Genomic DNA, 22,436 nt, shown 5'->3' on the forward strand with positions numbered 1-22,436 from the left:
AGGGGATTAAAAAAAAAATTTTTTTTTTAAGTCACCATCTCACTCAGCCTTCATTTCCCCCTCTGTACAACTTCTTCTAAGAGTTAAGTAAAATGAAATAAACAAAATGCCTGGACAACGAATAAACGCTAAAGCTGTTGCCTTCGAGTCAGTTCCAAATTATAGCAGCCCTACAGGACAGGGCAGAACTGTCCCATAGGGTTTCTATGACTTTAATCTTTATGCAAGCGGACTGCCACATCTTTCTTTTGAGGAGTGCTGGTGGGTTTGAACCACCGACCTTTCCGTTAGCAGCCGAGTGCTTAACCACTGCACCACCAGGGCTTCTTAGTAAATGCTAAAATAAGCAACAAATCAAACTCTGGCCTGCCTCAGGCCCTGGCCAGCCCCCTCCCCCACAAGAGCACAGGTACCTGGATTCTGTTGAATATGGTCAGCTTGGATTTGGTGTCCCGAGGGGGGTCCACCGTAGGCCCGGACGATGAGAAGGAGGCCATGGCTACCTGGCTCGGCGATGCCGCACAGCACATATCCATTTTCACCTTCTCCTTCCGGAAGCCAGAGAAGCGCTGGCCCCTGGGGTTGCCCGAGAAGAGCCTGTAGCCCGTACCCCGGGAGCAGGGTAGGGCCTTGTCACCTTTCGAGGCTCCTAACAGTGTGCCATTCTCAGTCTGGGTCTGCTTCCCGGGGAGCTGGGCACCAGGTGCCTCATCGCCCCCCAGCTGGCTCTGCCTCTGGCCTGCGGGGGAGAAGATGTCCCCCATTTCCAAGGCCCCTTTTGCAGATCGCAGCTGCTTGGCCAGAGAAGAGACATCTGGGTTAGCAGGAGGGTCCAGAGCAGAGGACGTGAGAGATGGCTGAGGGGTGGCCGCTTTCCGTCCTCCCTTCCCCTCCCGTCGCGCACTGCCCGGGGAGGCCTCGCGGGGAAGTGTGGCTGTGGACTTCCTCCTGCGGGCGGGGGACCCCTCTGGTTCCGAGTGCCCAGGACCAGCATGCAGAGAGTCCACAGCGGGTGCCAGTGGCAGGGACTGCTGCGGCCATGGCCCTGGCAGCGGCTTCAGGGCTGCCGGCTGGGCCTCGGGCCCGGGGAGCTGGGCAGCAGCCACCTGGGCGCGGGAGAAGATGCGCTGAGACTTGGTGACCATCTGGAACACCTGCATCTGCTCGTGGCTCACCAGGGACTCCTGCGACTTCAGGAAGAGCTGCCGGAAGAGCGGTGTGGCCTCTGCAGGGAGCCCGCTTGCTTTCTGGGTGTCCTGGGGGCCGGGATCCCCGGAGCTCTGCCACGACAAGGAATCATCCTCAAATTTGCTCTTCTTGGAGGCCCAGGCGTCGTCTTCCCCACTGGTACCTCTGGCATCACCGGACGCCTCCCCCAGAGCCTTCAGGGGCGCAGCAGGGAAGGGTAGCAAGTCCTCCAAGCTGGCGCCTGAACTGGACGAGGCTTCCATCCCAGGGGAAGCGCCGCTGGGCCCCGGGCTGGACTCTGCGCTCTCCCGGGACAGCGCCGTGGGGGGCTTGTGCATCACGAACATGTTGTTGCCTTTGCTCTTGGGGCAGCCTGGCAGGTTCCGAAGCCACTGAAAGTTGGGCCCAGACGGCTGGGAGCTGGCAGGGATGGTCTGGCCACGGAAAAGAGGCAGGCAAGCAGGTAGGGGCCCGCCATCAGGCCAGCCCTCCAGGGTGGCTGGGAGCTGGAGGACAGGCAGCTCCGCCTCGGGGGCATCAGGGGCCCCATTCTCCCCAACCTTTGGCTGGATGCTGGTGAATCCATCAGCACCGACTGGCTCCTTGCGCAGGGGATGAGGCTCCTCAGGACCCTCAGTGCCCGGGCCGGCTGGGGCGCTCGCTGCCAGGGTGTTCGCCAAGGTGCAGGCAGAGGAGCCCACAGAGGCTGGGCAGAGGCAGGCCGCACCCCTCGCCTCGGGGTCTGAGGGCACCCCCGGGGCTGGACCGGGAGCCGGCATCTTCTGGTGCACGATGCTGCTCACAATGCAGCGCAGGAGGTCCCGGCTGGGCAGCAGGGAGCCTGGGGACCTGGCTTCTGGGGGCACTGGGGCCCGCAGGCCGCTGGCCACTGGCTGGCTGGTCGTCTCGTGGGCATGGGGGGAGTCCCCGCAGGACTCCTCTTCCGGGGGGGCCTCCTTCAGGATGCACAGGCCGTGCTGGACCTCATAGTGGCGGCGCAGTGAGCGGTAGTCGCAGTAGCTCTTGCTGCAGCCCTGCTCGATGCACACGAAGGGTTTGGTCTTCTGGTGGGTGAGCATGTGCCCTGTCCTGCAGTCAGACACATGGGGTGGTCAGCGGTGCCTCGGCCAGCAGCACCACCGCAGGCCCCATACATGTCCCCGAGTGCCAGCACACACACCACAGTGCAGAAATGGCACCGGCCCCCCACTGGGAAAGACCACCAAGTGGCCCTGCCATTGGCCCAGCCATCTGCGTGAGGAGCTCCTCTTCCCCACCGTGAAACAGACCCTTCTCTGAAAAAATCCATAGAAGCCAGGCCAGAGTTCCCCAAGGTGGGCTCCCCAGGAACGCGGGTCCCCAGAGCTGCCCCCCTCCGAGGACTCCAGCTCAGTTGGCAAATCAGTTTTGAAAACACTGTTTGCTCCTTGGAGGTTCCCGATGCACATTAGCAATTAAAGAGCCACACGACAGAGAAAGAGGGACATCTGTTTAACACTCCATGTTTCCCAGACTTATTTGCCCATAGAACTGTTTTTACAAGTTGCTCCTATTAGCCTCCCTCAGAACTAGAGTTCTGCAGATTAAAAAAACAAACAAATCTGTTGCCCTCAAGTCGATTCCAACTCGTGGGGACCCATGTGTTACACTGGAAATGCTAACTGAGGAATTATCCTTTAACAAGGGAGTCTATACCTTACCATGGGAGGCCTTCAGTAAGGAGACAGCCACCTCGACCCCCTCAGCAGAGAAGCCAATTTACAGCTGTCCAATCAATAAAAACTTTTGCTAGAAAACAGCCAAATGCGCCTATAATTTCAGCAAATATAAATATCACTATACCCATTCCCATTGCCCTTGAGTCAATTCTGACTCAGCGACCCTATACGACAGAGTAGAACTGCCCCATAGGGTTTCCAAGGAGCAGCTGGTGGATTCGAACTGCTGACCTTTCTGTTTAGCAGCCGAGCTCTTAACCACTGCGCCACCAGGGCTCCAACATACACTATATTTATACAGACGTTGTTGTTGTTAGGTGCTGTTGAATCTATTCTGACTCATAGTGACCCCATGTGACAGGGTAGAACAGCCCCATAGGGTTTTCCAGGCTGTAATCTGTACGGGAGCACATTACCAGGTCTTTCTCTCTGAAGACGGTAGGTGGGTTCAACGCGCCAACCTTTCGGTTAGCAGCCAAGTGCTTAACTACTGCACCAACAAGGCTCCTTTTGTGTTCAATATTAACATCCTAGGTGTAAATGAATGAGTAAATCACCCCTCTGGGTTCCTAACAGGCCTACTGTGGACAATACTAGTAAAGGTAGCACATGGGATATGCCCAATAAATAACAAAGCCCTTCCATCTGAGGGTCACAACAGTGAGGAATTATTGTTATCGGTTGCCACTGAGTTAGCCTCATGGTGACCCCATACATGTTAGAGTAGAACTGCGCTCCATAGGGTTTTCAAGGCGGTAACTTTTTGGAAGCAGATTGCCAGGCCTGTCTTCCCAGGCGCCTCTGGGTGGGTTTGAAACACCAAACTTTTGGTTAGTAGTTCAGCGTTTAACCATTTGCACCACCCAGGGACTCCAGAGAAGGAATTATGAGAACTAAGTTCTAGCCCCAACGGTGTTATCAGCTTGTGACATGAGCAAATTCCTTCCTTTCCCTGGCGAGGGATATGGGGGAGAGGGCGAAATGAAAATGGGCCAATGGGAGCCTTGTGAGAGAGCCAGGAGCACTACGAAAACGCTAGGGGTTGTCACCTCCCACGTTCAAGTCTCTTGCTTTGAAAACAGTCTGTCTTCCCTTCCCTCATTAGCAAGAATAGTTGATCATATCTAAGACATTAAGAACAAAAGGGACATTTGCTCCTAACTCTTATAATGGGCTCCCTTTTAAAAATCGAGAGTTTAAAAAAAATGGGAGTTAAAGAAAAAGGAGTTAGGGAATACTCTAGAAACAAAGAGCATCTCCAAACCTTTCATGCCCCATGTTATCCTGATAGATATTCCTCATGGAACGATGTTTTCCCCAGGCTCCTGCCAGACCAGAAACCAAACCCATTCCCATCAAGTCAATTCCAACTCATAGCGACCCTATAGGACAGGGTAGAACTACCCCATAGGGTTTTTTTGGCTGTAATCTTTATGAAAGCAGGCTGCCACATCTTTCTCTCACGGAGCTGCTGGTGGGTTCGAATAGAACTGCCGACCTTTCGGATAGCAGCCGAATGCTGAACCACTGTGCCACCAAGGCTCCCTTGACACCTACCAGGGTTCTAGAGTATTTCTCTATGAAGTTAGCCGAACTTCCTTCATGCCTAAAGTGCCCCTGGGAGCGACTACTGTGTCTGCAAATCCCAGCAGTGGTTTCCTTATTGGTGTGAATTCAGGGGCTTGGAAGGATGAACTCTCCGGGCTTGTCCCAAACCCGCCCGCAGAGCACTGGCAGCGTGAGAAGAGTCCGCTTCTAACCACAGGTTGTACACATTTGGGGGATAAGGAAGTGGGAAGACCCAACAGAGGGGATGGGACAGGTGGATCTGTGCTGTATGAAGGAAAAAAAGGCAGGAGGGGGGACACAGGCACACGCCCCCGCCCCCAGCCCCCAGAACAGACGTCCTCCTGACCAGACTCCTACATACAGGTGGTCCTGACGCTTAAAGGCCTTGCTGCAGATTTTGCAAACGTGTTTCCTTTCCTGGCTGTGCGTCAGGTAGTGCTTGCTAAGAGAACTGGCGCTGCTGAACACCTTCCCACAGAGGCTGCAGTCCAGGAGTGGGTTTTGAGGGGAGCTGTGCTGCCGCTTTCCTCTCCTGGCACTCCCAGAGGTGGCCCTGCCTCCTTCGTCAGCCTCTTTAGGCACCTTAAGCGCGCCTAGCCCCAGGTCTAAACAGAGGGAGAAAGCACAGGTTATAGACATCCCGGGACTTCAAAGAGCATGCCTAAAGCACTCTACAACACTCAGAGCCACGGATGACTTCGTGAGAGCCAGACATGAATGTACACTCTACCCTCAGCAGCTTTCTTTGCCCAGAGAACAAAGTTCCCGGGCAGGCAAATGGAGGTGGGGAGGCCTGGACAGGCCACACCTGTGGGTCGGCGCCCAGTCCTGGAACCACGATCAGAGGATGAGGGCCGTGTGAAGCATTTCTACGGCAGGGGACCAACACGGGCAGGGGGCTGCAACAACACCACGATCAGCACTCCCAAAGAAATAGTGAAATCTGTGAGAGCCGGAACCCGATGGGATTGCCTTGTTTTTCCAGGTCCCATGAGCTTTCTGCCTTTGATAGGGTGCAGTCTTACCACTTTTCTATTGCTCGTTTTAGTAGAAAATATTTATGTTTTCCTTCTCTGACACGTTTTCCACCTTACACAGGCCTCAGCTTTTGCAGGTTTTACTGTATACAATCCACAACCTTGGAAAAGTGTAAGTCCTTTCACTCAGCCGATTCCACCTCTGCATTTTAAACTGTGGATCTGTACAAAGGGTTAGCTGCAAGGATGTTCACTAGAGCACTGTGTTCCTGGGTGAGGCGTTAGAAACAACCTACTATCTGACAAGAGGGCAAGCAGGTGGCTGCATTATGGTTTACGTGGACTGTGACATAAGCACTTAAACCAAACTGTAGAAATAGATCTGCTGGCATGAAAGGATATTCCTGCTATACTAGTAAGTGACAAAAAAGTAGCATGTTGTAAAATAGAATTATCCTAGTTTTTAAAAGAGAAAAATTACAGAAAACAGACTGAGAGAATGCGACTGACTGGTAGGAGTGCGGGTAATTTTTATATTCCTCTTTTTACTTAACCAAATTTTCCATGTTTTCATGAATACCATAAAGAATCTCTTGTGCAAAATTATTTTTAAGAACATACAGTTGCCATACAGCCGACTCCAACTCATGGTGACTCCATGCTCCAGAGGGTTTTCAATGGCTGAGTTTTTGGAAGTAGATCGCCAGGCCTTTCTCCCAAGAAACCTCTGGGTGGACTCGAACCTCCAATCTTTCAGTCAGTAGCTGAGCACATTAACTGCGTGCACAATCCAGGGACTCCTGGGTAACACGGTAGGAGGTATATTTTCGCAAATCATGTTTTCTGAGGAAAAGCTGAAGAAACTGGGAATGTTCAGGAAGGAGAAGAGAGATGTCTTCAAACACTTAAGGACCAGCACGTAGAGAAGGGCCGGCAGGTAGAGGAGAGCCGGCAGGTAGAGGAGGGCCGGCAGGTAGAGGAGGGCCGGCATGTAGAGGAGGGCCGGCAGGTAGAGGAGGGCCGGCACGTAGAGGAGCGCCAGCAGGTAGAGGAGGGCCAGCAGGTAGAGGAGGGCCAGCAGGTAGAGGAGAGCCAGCACGTAGAGGAGGGCCAGCACGTAGAGGAGGGCCAGCAGGTAGAGGAGGGCCAGCACGTAGAGGAGGGCCAGCAGGTAGAGGAGGGCCAGCACGTAGAGTAGGGCCAGCAGGTAGAGGAGGGCCAGCAGGTAGAGGAGGGCCAGCAGGTAGAGGACGGCCAGCAGGTAGAGGAGGGCCAGCACGTAGAGGAGGGCCAGCAGGTAGAGGAGGGCCAGCACGTAGAGGAGGGCCAGCAGGTAGAGGAGGGCCAGCACGTAGAGGAGGGCCAGCAGGGAGCAGGTTGCTTCTGCCTTGCTCCAAGGGGCAGAGTTAGATTTGATGAGTAAAAATTAAAGGGAAGCATTTAGGAGTAAAGTGCACTAAGATTTGCAACTTGCTTTGTATCAAAAACTAAAATGGAACCGCCTGGTACTGGTATGACAGACACACACAGACCAACGGAACAGAATTGAGAACCCAGAGGTAAACCCATCCAACTATGAGGAGCTGATATCTGACAAAGTTATGGGGAAAAGACAAATGGTGCTAGTACAACCGGAGGTCCATCCGCAAAAAAATCAAACAGGACCCACACCTCACACCATGGACAAAAACTAACTCAAAATGGATCAAAGACCTAAACATAAAATGTAAAATAATAAAGATCACCAAAGAATAAATAGAGACAATGCTAGGGGCTCTAATACACGGCATTAAGAGGATACAAACCTAACTAACAACACACATACACCAGAAGAGAAGCTAGATAACTGGGAGCTCCTGAAAGTTAAATACTTATGTTCATCAAAGTCTTCACCAAAAGAATAAAAAGAGAATCTACAGACTGGGAAAAATTTTTGGCTACGACACATCAACAAGGCTCTAATCTCTAAAATGTACAAGATACTGTAACACTTCAACAACAGAAAGACAAATAATCCAATTAAAAAATGGGCAAAGTATATGAACAGACAGATACCTCACCAAAGAAGGCACTCAGGCGGCTGACACATGAAGAAATGCTCAAGATCACTAGCCACTAGACAAACACAAATCAAAATTACATTGAGATACCATCTCACCCTGACCAAGCTGGCACTAATCCAAAAAACACAAAATAACAAATGTTGGTGAGGTTGTAGGGAGATTAGAAGTCTTAGGCACTGCTGGAGGCAAAGTAAAATGGTACAATTACTTTGAAAAATGTTATGGCACGTCCTTAAAAAGCTAGAAATAAAAATACCATATGATCCAGCAATCCCACTCCTAGGAATATACCCTAGAGAAAAAGAGCCATCACACGAATAGACATGCACACCCATGTTCACTGCAGCACTATTCACAATAGCAAAAAGATGGAAACAACCTAAATGCCCATCAACAGATGAATGGATAAATTATGGTACATATACACAATGGAATACCATGAAACATTAAGGAACAATGATGAATCCATGAAATATCCCACAACATGGATGAATCTGGAGGGCATTATGCTGAGCGAAGTCAGTCAGTCACAAGAGGACAAATATCATACGAGATCACTATTATTACACACTGAAAAAAGCAATCTTTGATGATTATGAGGGTGGGGAGAGATGGGAAAGTGGAATCACTATCTAGATAGCAGACAAGTGTCAACTTCGGTGAAGGGAAGGACCGCACACAACATAGGGGAAGTCAGCACAACCGGACCACGCAAAAACATAGAAGTTTCCTAGACACATCCAAACACTTTAAAGGATTGAGTAGCTGGGGCTAGGGCCTGGCGACCATAGTCTCGGGGGACATCTAGGTCAACTGGCATAACATAGTTCATAAAATGTTTTACATCCTACTTTGGTGAGTAGCATCTGGGGTCTTAAAAGCTCACGAGCAGCCATCTAAGATACATCTATTGGTCCCATCCCATTTGGAGCAAAGAAGAATGAAGAAAACCAAAGACACAAGGAACATAGTAGCGCAAAGGACTAAAAGACCACATGAACCAGACACTTCACCAGCCTGAGACCAGAAGAACTAGATGGTGCCTAGCTACCACCACCTACTGCTCTGACAGGGATCACAACAAAGTCCCAGACAGAACTGGAGAATGTACATTTCCCAGTCAGAAATGTAAACCAGAATTCAAATTCACGAAAAAGACCCTGGTCTGACAGAGACTGCGGAATTCCTGACGCTATGGCCCCAGGACACTCTGCTAACACAGAACTGAAACCACTCCCAAAGCCCACTTTGCAGACAAAGATTAGACAGGTCTATAAAACAAAAAATAGCACGTGTGTGGAATATGCTTCTTAGTTCAATCAAATATATGTGACCAAATGGGCAACTCCTGTCCAAAAGCAAGGGACAAAGGCAGGAAAGGACAGGAAATGAACGAATGGACATAGGAAACCCCAACGTGGAAAGGGGGAGTACACTGTCACATTGTGGGGATTGCAACCAATGTCACAAAACAGTATGTGTACAAATTTTTGAATGAGAAATTAACTTGAGCTGTAACCTTTCACCTAAAGCATAATAAAAAATAAATAAATAAACTAGGATGGATGGATGGATGGATAGAGGATGCAGGGATGAAGAGATATGGAATAGAGACTAAAACCGACTCACCACAACCCCATGTGCGTCACAGTAGAACTGTGCTCCATAGGGTTTTCAAGGGCTGACTTTTCGGAAGTACATCACCAGACCTTCTTCCAAGGTGCCTCTGGGTGGACTTGAACCTCCAACCTTTCAGTAAGAGCCAAGCGCATTAACCGTTTGTACCACCCAGGGACTCCATAATAAATATGGTAAAATATTAATTGGGAAATCTAGGTAGTGGGTATATGGGTGGTGACTGTATAGTTTCCTCAACTTCTCTATGTACTTAAAATTTTTCCTAATAAAATTTTGGGGGAAAAAAGATGAAAGGGAAGTGCAGGGGTCATGAGCACGAGGACTCTGCCTTGCTCACTGCTGTGTTCGCAGCTCCTAGGATTCCTATTCCGGCACTTAGTAACTTTGTTGAATGAATGAATAATGGAATATTTTTCCACCCCCTAGCTGAGTCTGGAAAATGGATCAGGACTGCCTTATGCAGTGGCGAGTTAATAAATCACCTTTATCTGGGAAGCTGCAGAGGCAAGAATCTAATAGGCCAGGGCATTTACGGGGAGGGGTGGTTTACACTAAAGGACCCAAAAATGCTAGTTCTCTGTGGCTTATGAGAGGCAGTGTGCCAGCCATAGTGGAAAGGAAGCTGGACTGGGTGTCCAAGGCCTGGACTCTCAGCCTAACTCTGCCTCTGGCCTCAGGCCATTTGTCACTTCACTTGCCTGGCCTTCCTCCTCCTCCTGTGGGAGATTACTGTGACAAGTGGTTGAGTGACACCAACCGCTTAAAAAGAAAAAACAGGACTCCCTTCCAGGAAAGTTACCAGCCTTGCTAAGCTACCTTAAAATGCTGATTGAATTATATTAACCAGTATTTATTTCTAACGTCTCCAATATCTTAAATTTGCAAGCCATCTAAAATTTAACATCTATATGAAATGGGAGTCTTATTTAATTTTCCAGCTGTCCCAATCTCATTTGGTTAAGAAGTCATCTTTATGATATGATGGCATTATTTTATGGATCTATGGCCTGAGCCATGCTACACTGTTTTAATTACGGTGGCTTTATAAGATGCTATGCTATCTATCAGAACAAAGAGGAAATAAAAAGAACAAAAAACCAAACCCTTTGCCATCAAGTCGATTTCAACTCACAGTGATGCTACAGAGAAAAAAGACATTTAAAATTTATTATATTTTTACTCAGAAAAAAAAGGAGGTCTCTCATTTTTCCAAATCTATTCTTGATGAAATAGTCCTTTGTGAAGTCTTAAAATGTTTCCTTCTTCTATGTAGGTCCTACACATTTATTGTTAAATTTATTACTAGCTAGTTTATTTTAAGGTCCTAAGAAATCTATTTCCCTTATATTGTTGATTACTGCAGGTATATAAGAAAGCCGTGGGTTTTTGGAATGCTAAATACTAATACTCTAAACACAGTACTAAACTGTCTTCTTTGTTTAGAAAAAATGCTAATTGAAGCAATTGTGTTGTTTGTAAAAATTGGCAAGGACACTGAGAAGCAGGCCAACTGAGCCACTGGCCCCAGAGACTACCCACTCTCCCTAGAAAGCTGTGCAATAAGGGCTGTTTCTGTGCTCTGGCCGCGTAAACCTATTTTGGGGAATATGTTCAAGAAACTAATCCAGAAGAAAACAGTGTGTACAAAGTTGTTCACAGAAGCACTCGAACAGTCCAACAAGCAAGAACTGGGCGTAACAACACTATGCAATAGCTATTACAATGACAACTGTACAGTCTGGCTTCATCTATGAAAGCAAATACAGTCAGTTCTAAAGTTTTTAAATAGAATTATATATTACAAAACTATTTTAAAAAGTTACCTCTCTGCAAAACAATGTCTGTCTGCCTAAGTAACTCTAACCACGTTTTTAAGGATCTACTTGTGGAAGCCAGGGTGGGTTTTTTTTCCTTTGCTTATTGCTCTTCCTTGTTTTCCAAGTTTTCTTTAATAAACGAGCGCAGTGAAACCTGTGAGAGCTGGAACTCCGCGGGACCGCCTTGTTTTTCTGGGTCTTGCAAGTCTTCTGCCTCTGCCAGGCAGTCTTACCACTCTTTCGTCTCTCCTTTTACTGGGAAATATTTGAGTTTTTCCTTCTCTGACAGATTTCTGTCTTACACAGATTCCGGCTTTCACAGGTTTTACTATATTACTTTTCTAATTTAAAAAAAAAATATGAATATATACTTATATATGGACCTGGATGTAAGTTAGAAAAGTGTAAAGGTTTGTTAGAATTTAATGTTCAGTGGAGTCCTTTTTTTCCTATGAGGTAAACACTTCAGTTCAGAAGAGACTAGGAAAAGCTGAATTTGATTAAGGACGTGGAATACAGGCAGACCCTGGATTACGAACAAGTTTCGTTTCTGAACCTGTCTTTAAGTCAAATTTGTACATAAATCAAAACAGTTAGGTACGGTTTGTATCTAACATGAGTCAAATGTCTGTCTTAGTATATGGTATGTAGTGTATCTTTCTATGCATAAAAAACATTAAACACTTCCAGATACACTAAAAACATCTTTAACGTAATAATACATTAACAATAATAATGTTTTGATTCAAGTCAGAAAGTAGAGCCTGTGTGTTATTACGAACCACCGTAACTACCTCGAATTTTTAACATAATAGGCTTTAAGGGGGTTGGTTCATAACTATGAGTTATACAGATGTTCGTAACTCTGGGACTACCTTATTTTGGGAAAATCAGAGTCTTACGAAAACTACAGGTTTCTCTGCCCAGCAAAACGCACACTTACTCGCCACACCCAGTACTTTTCATGTAACTTCTGTGGCTCAGGTCGGGAACCCTAATTACTGTACCCCCAGGCCTGGCCCAGTGCCTGCAACACTGTGGATGTCCCATGATTCTAGAGTTTCATGCTTAGCTATCATTCCAAGCTGGCAACAAGGCTTTCGCTTTGTGTGCTACATCTTGTGTGGAGCGTGAGGGGAGTGGCTCAGAAGTTTTTCTGTTAGCAAATCATCGGGACATTTCTTGACCTGTTTATCCCAATGACCATTAATAACCCTTTTGAAAGGCCAGGGTTTTCAGACATGGTCTTCCCTGTGCATAATGTGATTTTAAATATCAAAAAACTCTAGCTCAACCAACCAGTCTAAGCAACTGACCCATAAATTGGGTTTAGAAACAAAAATAAAAAACCAAATTTACCCTCTGGGGGAAGCCTACTGACAAACCAAAAGGAGATTCAAACAGGTGATTTAATAACTTCATTAGATTTCTCTCTTCTCCTCTGCTGCTGAAGAGAAGGAACTAGAAATGAAGCAATGAGCTGTCTAAAATTCAATATAACAATATTGGTAAAAATAGTATCTGCCCAGTGCTTTTTATAGTCTACAAGATCCTTTACATTTGTTTCTTCTTTTGATCCTTATTGCTATTACTCTGGGAGGAAGCAGAGCGGGTAATATTGTTCCCTCCACTTTACAGATGAAGACACTGAGGCTTAGGAAGGTTACACAACCAAACAGCAGAATGGACAGGATCCCAGTTCAGTCCAGGAAAGCAAAGAGAGACTGGAAATGTGATGCTGTTGTTGCTGTGTGCCATGGAGTTGCCTTCGACTCATCGCGACTCCATGTGACAGGGTAGAACTTCCCGATGGGGTTTCCTAGGCTCTAATCTTTACAGAGCATATTGTCAGGTCTTTTTCTCCTGTGGGGAGCCCTGGGTGAGTTCGAACTGCCAACCTTTTGGTTAGCAGCTGAGCTGAACTGTTGTGTCACCAGGGCTCCTTCTGAAACATCCAAAGGGAAAGCCTGCCTGCACACAAGATGAGGCCATTTCAAACATCCCAATTTCTTGATAGTACTCCTGAGGATTACTGTGGAATCTCCTTTATCTAGGATGTTGGGAACAAGTCCCAAATAGAAAAAAGGTGACTGTCTCCTATTCACCCAAGGAAAAGGAAAATTTTCTTAACCAATCCCCAGCTGGCCACGGAAACTTTCAAAAGTCCCACCGGGCCTTGGAGCCTGTGGACAGCCTCACCTTGTAAGGAAGTCTGCGACTCTGGGTCTGTGTACTCCTCCAGCAGCTTCACAGAATCGCTGTCCTTTCCCGAGTAAAGGGACAGCGTGTCCAAGTTGTCCTCAAGCACCTCACTGGGCACATCAGGCGCCGGCAGGCTGGGGTCCAGACCCAGATCACTCAGGCCGGCATAGAGCAAGTCTCGTGTGTTGGGACCCAGGTCCCGGTTGAGGGTGTCACTGCAGTTGAGCCCCTGGCTCTCTGAGAAAGAAGGGAGGTGCATCTCGGACGGAAGGGCACCCTCATCCCCAAGGCTGTACTGCTCCATGGCTCTCTGCTGCTGGGTCTTGGCCAAGAGCTGCTCTATAGATGGGCAGGGTCGCTTGAGGAGGAGAGATGGAGAGAGCCCTGGATGGTACCTGATGCCTAAAAATGAACAAGGAGGAATCAAAACGATGACATAGCACTATAGCATGGCAGGCAGAGCATGGACTTGAATTCAAACTGATTTGTGTTTGAGTCCGTTCTCTGCCACTTAATAGCCACATAACCTGGTACAAGTAACTGATGTTCTGAGTGTCAGTTTCTTCACCTGTAAAGTGGGTAGAAGACTAGCTCCATCATAAGGTTATAGGAAGAAATAAACAAAAGGACCTCCAACAACATGGTGGACCGAACTCCAACTATATTGCTGTCAAGAGCCGTCAAGTTGATTCTAATTCATGGTGACCCCACGTGACAGAGCAGAACTGCCCCATAGGCTTTCTTGGGCTATAATCTTTATGAGAGCAGATTGCCAGGTCTTTCTCCCTTGGAGCCACTGGGTGGGTTCGCACCACCAACCTTTTGGTTAGCAGCCAAGAGCTTAACTGTTGTGCCACCAGGACTCCTCTCTTCAGCTATAGATACAAGAAATATGACAAAAGATCATTTTTAACATGTAGCCAAGTTCAAAAGATGGCAGGGGCGGGGGCAGGACAAGTTCTAGAAACAATGAGAAAACTCAAAGCTGGAAATGTAAGCTCAAGTTCAGTTCAAGGGAGAGGAAAGGTAGGCTCAGATAAGGGGCCTAAAGCTGTGCTGTTCAAAATGTGGCCACAAGTCCCGTGTGACTCTGAAGCACTAGAATGTGACTGGTCCAAACGGAGATGTGCATAGAGTGTAAAACACAGGCTGAACTTGGAAGACTTAATATAAAAAAAAGAGGGCAAATTTAATAACTTTATACTGATTACAGTTTAAACATAATGGGTCTTGAAACTGGAGTCCCTGGGTGGTACAAACAGTTAATGCAGCCAGCTGCTAACTGAAAGGCTTGAGAAGCCTCAGGATTCTCTGGGCCTTCTGGATTGCCAAGTCACACAGAAGGGACTGTAGATCTGTGGACATTCATTTTCTGAGGCAAAACGGATTTCTCCTCCAGTTCCAAAGCTTCTTCTACAAAGCTACAATAAACTGCTTTCATTAAAAAAAAAAACAAAGCCCAAACTTGTTGCTGTCGAGTTGATTCTGACTCACAGTGACCCAAGAGGAGAGGGTAGAACTGCCCCAAAGGGTTTCCAAGGAGCACCTGGCAGATTCGAACTGCCGACCCTTTGGTTAGCAGCTATAGCACTTAACCACTATGCCACCAGGGTTTCTGTTTTCATCCTATATACCAATAAAGAGAACTATGAAAAGGAAATCGGGAAAGCAATACCGCTTTTAACAGCCCCTAAAAAAAATAAAATACTTAGGAATAAATCTAATCAGGGATGTAAAAGACCTATACAAACAAAACCACAAAACACTACAGCAAGAAACTAAATGAGACCTACATAAATGGAAAAACATACCATGCTCATGGGTAGGCAGACTCAACACTGTGAAAACGTCAATTCTACCCAAAGCAATCTACAAAAACAATGCAATCCTGATCCAAATACCAACAGCATTCCTTAATGATGTAGAAAAACTAATCATTAACTTTATATGGAAAGGAAAGAGGCCCCAGACAAGTAAAGCACCACTGAAGAAGAAGAATAAAGTAGGACTCGCACTACCTGACCTCAGAACCTACTTTAATATCTGGAAAAGGACATAAATATGTTGCTGTGAGGTTGAACACACCTATTCTGCGTGTGTGTAAAAATACATGTATATTTTCAAAATATGTATATTTTCAAAATATGTATATTTTCACACTAAACAGACAATAGGTAAGTGGTAACTTTTGTGAAATGTAAGACAGTACACAACACTGGGGAAGCCGGCACAGCTTCACCCGGAAGCTCCACAGACACATCCAAATTCCCTGAGGGACCAGATTACTGGGCTGAGGGCTGGGGACCATGGTCCCGGGGAACATCTAGCTCAACTGGCATAACATAGTTGACACAGAAAATGTTCTACATTCTACTTTGGTGAATAGCATCTGGAGTCTTAAAAGCCTGTGAGTGGCCATCTAAGACACCCCACTGGTCTCACCCCTTCGGGAGCAAGGGAGAATGAAGAAACCTAAAGATACAAGGGAAAGATCAGTCCAAAGGAGTAATGGACCACATCTACCACGGCCTCCACCAGACTGAGTCCAACACAACTAGATGGTGCCTGGCTGCTACCATCACCGACTACTCTGACAGGGATCACAACAGAGGGTCCCAGACAGAGCTGGAGGAAAAGCAAGAACAAAATTCTAACTCTCAAAAAAAGATTAAACCTTCTGGCCTGATAGACACTGGAGAAACCCTGGAAGTATGGCCCCCAGGTACCCTTTTAGCTCAGTAATAAAGTCACTCCTGAGGTTCAGCCAAAGATCAGTCAGGCCCATAAAACAAAACAAGACTGAAGGGACACACCAGCCCAGGGGCAACGACTAGAAGGCAGGAAGGAACAGAAAAGCTGGTAAAAGGGCACCCAAAGTCAAGAAGATAGTGTTGACATATCGTGGGGTTGGCAACGAAGGTCATAAAACAATACATATACAGTTTAATGAGAAACTACTTTGTTCTGTAAACCTTCATCTAAAATACAATTTAAAAAATTAAATTAAAAAAAATAAAACACAACAAAGCAAACCCCCTGGGCCAACATTGAACTTACTCTTGTTCTGTCAACAAATACATTCAACAGACGCTTTGACTCCAGAGCTTACGCTCTTACCCACTTTATGATGCCAATCTCCTGAAAAATGAACTGTACTCTGCTGATGTTGTTGCTGTTGCTGGCAGCCGTAAGTTAGCCCGACTCAGGGTGACACCATGCACAACGAACCAAATACTGCCCGGTCCTGCTCCACCCCCATGATCGGTTGCAGACTGGACAGTTGTAATCCATAGGGTTTCCACTGGCTGATTTTTGGAAGTCGATTGCCAGGCCTTTCTTCCTAGTCTTAGTCTAGAAGGTCTGCAGAAACCTGTTCAGCATCACAGCAACACTCAAGCCTCCACTGACAGACAAGTGGTAGCTGCACATGAGGTGCACTGGCCAGTCTCCCTCACAGAAGACGGTTATTTTACCACTGAGCCACCAAATGTCCCCAAAACTGTATACCACTCTGTCTCAAACCAGAAAAAAACAAAAGGGGTTGGATGGAGGCAGCACGAGGAGACACAACATCTCCCACTCCCTTTCCCAAATGCCGAATCACCTGCTTTTCAACCTACTCCAACAGTCCATACAACAAACTGTCTGATGACCACCTCGCACAGGCAAGCCAGGAATCCAAAAGCCATGCTTTGATATTTATATCCTTTCCCAGATGGTAAAGCAAACCCCCTGGGCCAATACTGAACTTATTCTTGTTCTGTCAACAAATAAATTCAACGCAACGAGAGTTTTAGCACCTCCTCTGTACAGAGCAAGATGCTCTGGTGGTGGAATGGTTATGTACTCAGCTCCTAACTCAAAATTCGGCGGTTCAAACCCACCAGCAGCTCCACAGGAGAAAAGACCTGGTGATCTGCTCCCATAATGATTGTAGCCTACGAAACACTATGGTGCAGTTCTACTATGTCACATGGGGTCACTATGAGTTGGAATCAACTCGATGGCACCCAACAACAGTAACAACATGTACTGAGCAGAGACCCTGGGTGGTACAGTTAACATGCTCAGATGCTAACCAAAAAGTTGGAGGTTTGAGTTCACCTACAGGTGCCACGGAAGAAAGGCCTGGAAATCTACTTCCCAAAAAAATCACTCATTGGAAACGCTATGGAGCCCAGTTCTACTCTGACACACATGGGGTAGACCTGAGTCGGAGCTGACTGGATGACAACTGGTTAAGTACTGAGTTCCCTGCTAGTCCCTGTGGGGCAGTTTGTGGGCCCCTGAGATGTTATAGGTATTCCCAACAGTCCAAATGTTCTTTCCAAGAGTTTTTAATTTTTTTTTTTTATTTGGAGGACAATCCAAAAGGAAAAGAATACAGTATGTTTGGACCACTGGACCAATACCTTATAACCACATACTACCATGTGGTTTCAATGTTGTGTTGACCATTGCAGTAGTGCCAAACAGAACTACTTTAATTGCTACACGCTAATTAGAAGAGGTTGGAGGTGCATTTGACTTGTAATAATGCCTTCAAGTTCAAATGTGGGTCAACCAACATTGTTGATGGTTGCTGTCCAGCTGATTGTGACTCAGGGCGGGCAACCCCATGTGTGCAGAGTAGAACTGCTCCAGAAGGTTTTCGAGGCTGACATTTTGGAAGTAGATTGCGCCTCTGCATGGGTTCAAATGACCAACAGTTCAGCTAGCAGTCAAGCATTTAACCATTTGCATCACCCAGGGACTCCACCCAACCAATATCATGGTACAAATGGAGGTTCTGTTGCACTTAAAAGTTGAGAAATGGGTGGGAGTACTGAAACTCACAGGGCCTGCTAAACCCAGAAGAGCCCAGTGTTGGGGTCGGCAAAGTACTTATTTCAAGGGACAGTTTAATTTCAGCAAAACACCATTCCTCTCATTAAATTAATGTTTAAAGTTATAATGTAATTTGAATTACATTGGCTTGGTTATTTTGTTTGCATTTAATTCGCAAGTTCATTTTGGATTTATAACTGCAAAGGAGCTGTAAGCTTTAGGACTTCATGCCTTGTTTTATCATCATTTATGTCTTGTCGAATATCTTAGATTTAAGTCAACACTGGAAATCCAAAGCAATTAAAAAAAAAAAAGGCCCATTATTCCTTATTACATGATACACCGGTAGAGGATACAGGTATTCTCCTATGAAATGCCACCACCTTTTGGGAAAGTAACTCACCAAGGGTCTCCAGCTACAGAAAGAAACCCACAGTTAATCAGATGCCATTGAGTCAATCCTGATTCCTGGTAGCCCCACATGTGCCAGAGTAGAACTGTGCTCCATAGAGTTTTTAATGGATTTTTTGGAAGTAGATCGCCAAGCCTTTCTTCCAAGGTGCCTCTGGGTGGACTTGAACCTCCAACCTTTTGGTTAGCTGCCAAGTATGTTAATCATTGGTACCACCGGGGGACTCTGAGCCCACAGTTAGGTAAATAATATTTACTGTGGCATTGTTTGTAGGGAGGGAAGCAAAAAAGGAAGGGAGGCAGGGAAGGAGGAAAAGAGGGAGGGAGGAAGGGAGGAATGTGAATATCCGCCTGGCCTACAAAGGTGTTTTATTTAGCCTGCAGTACGTTTAAATATTTTTCAATCAGTTATCAAGTTGAAAAATCTAAAGCAGCGCCGCCCAGCTCCTTCTGTGCTGGAAGGAGTGTTCTAAATCTGCACCACCCAATGTGGCAGCCACTAGCCCAGGTGGCAGTTGAGCACTTGACATGTGACAAGTATAACTGAGAAACCGAATGTTTTTATTTTATTCCATTCTAGTTCACAGAAGTTCAAATTTATGGTCTGATCCACAACCAGTCACGGGGATGGTGCAGGACTGGACAGTATTTCATTCTGTTGTGGATGAGGTAGCCATGACTTTGGTGTTGGCTCAATGGCAGGTAACAATAACACAGAGTACAAATTTAAACAGCTGCAAGTAGCCAGTGGCTAGTGTATTGAATTGGGCATTACAGATCTAGAGATTTCTCATTAAGATAAGGATTTGCAACTTCTATTAAAAAATCTGAGTATCTGTCAACATCAGGTCCACATGTCTGCAAAGTGACAATTGGCTGGACCTGAGAAGCTGAAGCTGCCTTTAGAGAGAGCGTGCACTCTCCAGTTTGCCACACCCCTCACTACTCCCTATTGTCTCACACCTGCCCGCTTCACTCATTTACATGTCCTGCAAGGCCCCTGAAACGATCTGATTTTTTTACCCTGATTTGTGCAATTTCCCTTGACTAATTCCTCTTTCTGAGGAGCCCTGGTGGTGCAGTGGTGAAGTACTCAACTGCAAACCAGAGGTGGGCAGTTTGAACCCACTGGCTGCTCCAAGGGAGACAGATGTGGCAGTCTGCTTCTGTAAAGATTACTGCCTAGGAAACTGGGGGCAGCTCTACTGTGTCCTATAGGGTTGCTATGAGTCAAAATCAACTCAACTGCAACAAGTTTAGGTTTTTTTGTTTGTTTAATCCCTCTTTATTCAGCTCTATCAAATCAAACTCTTCAAAATCAGGCTTGAATCCCATCTCCTTTATAGAGAATACTCCCAACACCACAAAGTCTAAGATTTTTTCTTCCTCCTCTTAACTCAGAGAAACACTTACCCGACGATCCATTTGGCATTTATTCCAAATGGCCTCCGGAATTTAATTATCTTTCAGGTTCTTCTATTTACCTCAGATAACAAGCTCCAGGAAAGAGCCCTGCTGGCACAGTGGTTAAGCATGCTCATTGGTGGTTCAACCAATCAGCCACTTCACGGAAGAGGTGGCAGTCTGCTTCTATGAAGATGACAGCCTTGGAAATTCTGTGGGGCAGTTCTACTTTGTCCTACAGGGTCACTATGAGTTGAAATAGATCGATAGCAATGTTTTTTTTTTTTTTTAAATAAAATCCAGGATGGCCGGGACTCTGTTTCACGTGTCTCACGTCATCTTGCCTGGCATAGAACTTTGATCACAGAAGCCTCGCAGCATCCCTTTCACTAATGACAGGATTCCATTCTGCCACCTCTTTTCCTCTTCGAAAAGCCCCGTTCTGCCAGCCTTTTAAAAAAATGGATTATGTGCCACCTTCTTTCCTTCTCTGCATCAATGTTACCAGCGAGAGGGGTGATCAAGTCTGAGTAGCATCAGGCTGTTGGGAACCATGGGAGGGTGGAGAGATTTGCAGCTTTTACCCAACCATTGTAACGTCTTTCCTTATTTCCCACTCCAAATATTGTTCTAAACCATAGACTTGTTTTGTTTGGCCTACGCCACATTTTAAAACCAAAAAAAATGGAATTAGCTGCCAACATTAAGAAATGGGAAGATTTTACCAAAAGATAGAGATTTCTGGCTTCTCTTGCTATTCCCTGACAGTAACAAAGGACAGAGCTGAGGGACATCTCTGCATAGGATTTATGGCCTTCGGTTCCTATAAACCAGCTGCCATTGTATCCGCTCTGACTCTTGGCAGCCCTATGTGTGTTAGAGTAGAACTGTGTTCCATGGTGTTTTCAATGGCCGATTTTTCAGAAGTCAGTAACAGGCCTTTATTCCAAGGCACCTCTGCGTAGACTTGAACCACCAACCTTTTGATTCGCAGCCAAGCATGTTAATCTTTTGCACCATTCGACGACTCCTCCAGTTCATACAAACCAAAACCCATTGCCATCGACTTGATTCCGACTCACAGAGACCCTATAGGACAAAGCAGAACTGCCCCATAGGGTTTCCAAGGATGTAAATCTTTACAGATTTCTCATGGAGTAGCTGGTAGGTTCGAACTGCTAACTTTTTGGTTAGCAACTGAGCTCTTAACCACTGCACCACCAGGGCTCCCCAGTTCACAGAGTTCTCATTTATCCTCCTGCCTGGCCTCTATAATCATCATTATCACAGTAACAACAACAACAACCCATTGCCATTCTGACTCACAGTTACCCTATAGGACAGAGTACAACTGCCCCATGGGGTTCCAAGGCTGAAATCTTTAGGGGAGCAGAATGTCACGTCTGGTGGGTTTCAACCACTGACCCTTCAGTTGGCAGTGGAGCGCTTTAACCACTGCACCACCAGGGCTCCTCCCAGCAACTATAATAGCGCTAACATTTATCGAGGCTTTCCCATGTGCCTGGTACTGCTGTAATCACTTGTATCTCATTCCATTTAATTCTCCTAAAACGCCTCTGAGACATGCTATGTGACTTTACAGATGAGGCAAAAAAAGTTCAGAGAAATTTAGTAACTTGCCCAAAATCAGAGTTAGGATTCAACCCCAGGTAGTCAGACTTCAAAGCCCTCCTACTTAACCACTCCACATTCGAGTTTGGGATACCATCCCTACGCTTTGCACCTACATTGTTAAGTTGAACAAATTAGGAAGACGCCCTCCTCCAGCCATGTAACCAATATATCATTTTAACCAGAAGGTTCATTCATTCCCTCTGATTGCCCATTTAAACAGTGGATTTAAAGCTTACCTTGCCAAAGGAAAAGACATGGAGAAATCAGAAGGTATGCTTCTGTAGTTCCCACGAAAAGTCTTAAGTAGAGATAACTAGGAGCCCTGGTAGTGCAATGGTTAAGCTCTCAGTTGCTAGGTCAGCAGTTCGAACCCCCACGCCCCCCGCCCGCCCCAGTGGCTCTGAGGGAGAAAAGACCCGGCGATTTGCTCCCATAAAGATTACAGGAAAGCTGCTAACCAAAAAGTCAGCAGTTCAAATCCACCAGGTACTCCTTGGAAACCCTATGGGGCAGTTCTACTGTGTTATAGGGTCACTATGAGTCAGAATCGGATCGATGGCAATGGATTTTTTTTTTTTAAGATTACAGCCTTGTAAATCCTCTGGGGCAGTTCTGCTCTATCCTACAGGGTTGCTACGAGTCAGAATCGACTGGACAACAACAGGTTTTTAGTTTTAGAGCTAACTAAAGGAGGAAAAGAGACAGCAAAGTTTCTTACTCCTCAAAAGCTGATACTACCAGAAAATGCAAATAAGCATTAAAATCTAAAGGAGCAGTTTTCAAAGTGAGGTGGAGGGGAACCCCTAGGTGCCCTCAAGACTCTTTCAGGGAGTCTGCAGGGTGAAAACCATTTTCATAATAATACTCAGATGTAATCTGCCTTTTTCATTCTCAATGAAGTTTTCCAGAGGCTACAGGACATGTGATACTGCAAGAGGCTGAATGCACAAGCAGATATGAGAAGCCAGATGACTGCAAAAATGTAAA

At 46.3% G+C, this 22,436-nt stretch overlaps 1 protein-coding gene across 2 annotated transcripts in view; it reads right to left on the minus strand.

Moving 5' to 3' along the window:
* ZNF541 (zinc finger protein 541) overlaps window positions 1-14,416 on the minus strand; it is a 43,651-nt gene extending 29,235 nt beyond the window's left edge. The window contains exons 1-3 of one of the 2 annotated variants that reach the window (XM_064293916.1): window positions 13,170-14,416; window positions 4,837-5,080; window positions 414-2,277 (exon numbers count right to left, since the gene is read on the minus strand). In XM_064293916.1, the coding sequence (XP_064149986.1) occupies window positions 414-2,277; window positions 4,837-5,080; window positions 13,170-13,476 (2,415 nt within the window). In that variant the 5' untranslated portion in view covers window positions 13,477-14,416. The remainder of the gene's footprint in view (window positions 1-413; window positions 2,278-4,836; window positions 5,081-13,169) is intronic. The other variant, XM_064293915.1, reaches the window with a different exon arrangement.
* Between the last annotated feature and the right edge of the window lie 8,020 nt (window positions 14,417-22,436).

Source organism: Loxodonta africana, chromosome 11 (genome assembly GCF_030014295.1).
Source record: "Loxodonta africana isolate mLoxAfr1 chromosome 11, mLoxAfr1.hap2, whole genome shotgun sequence".
Lineage (NCBI taxonomy): Eukaryota > Metazoa > Chordata > Mammalia > Proboscidea > Elephantidae > Loxodonta > Loxodonta africana.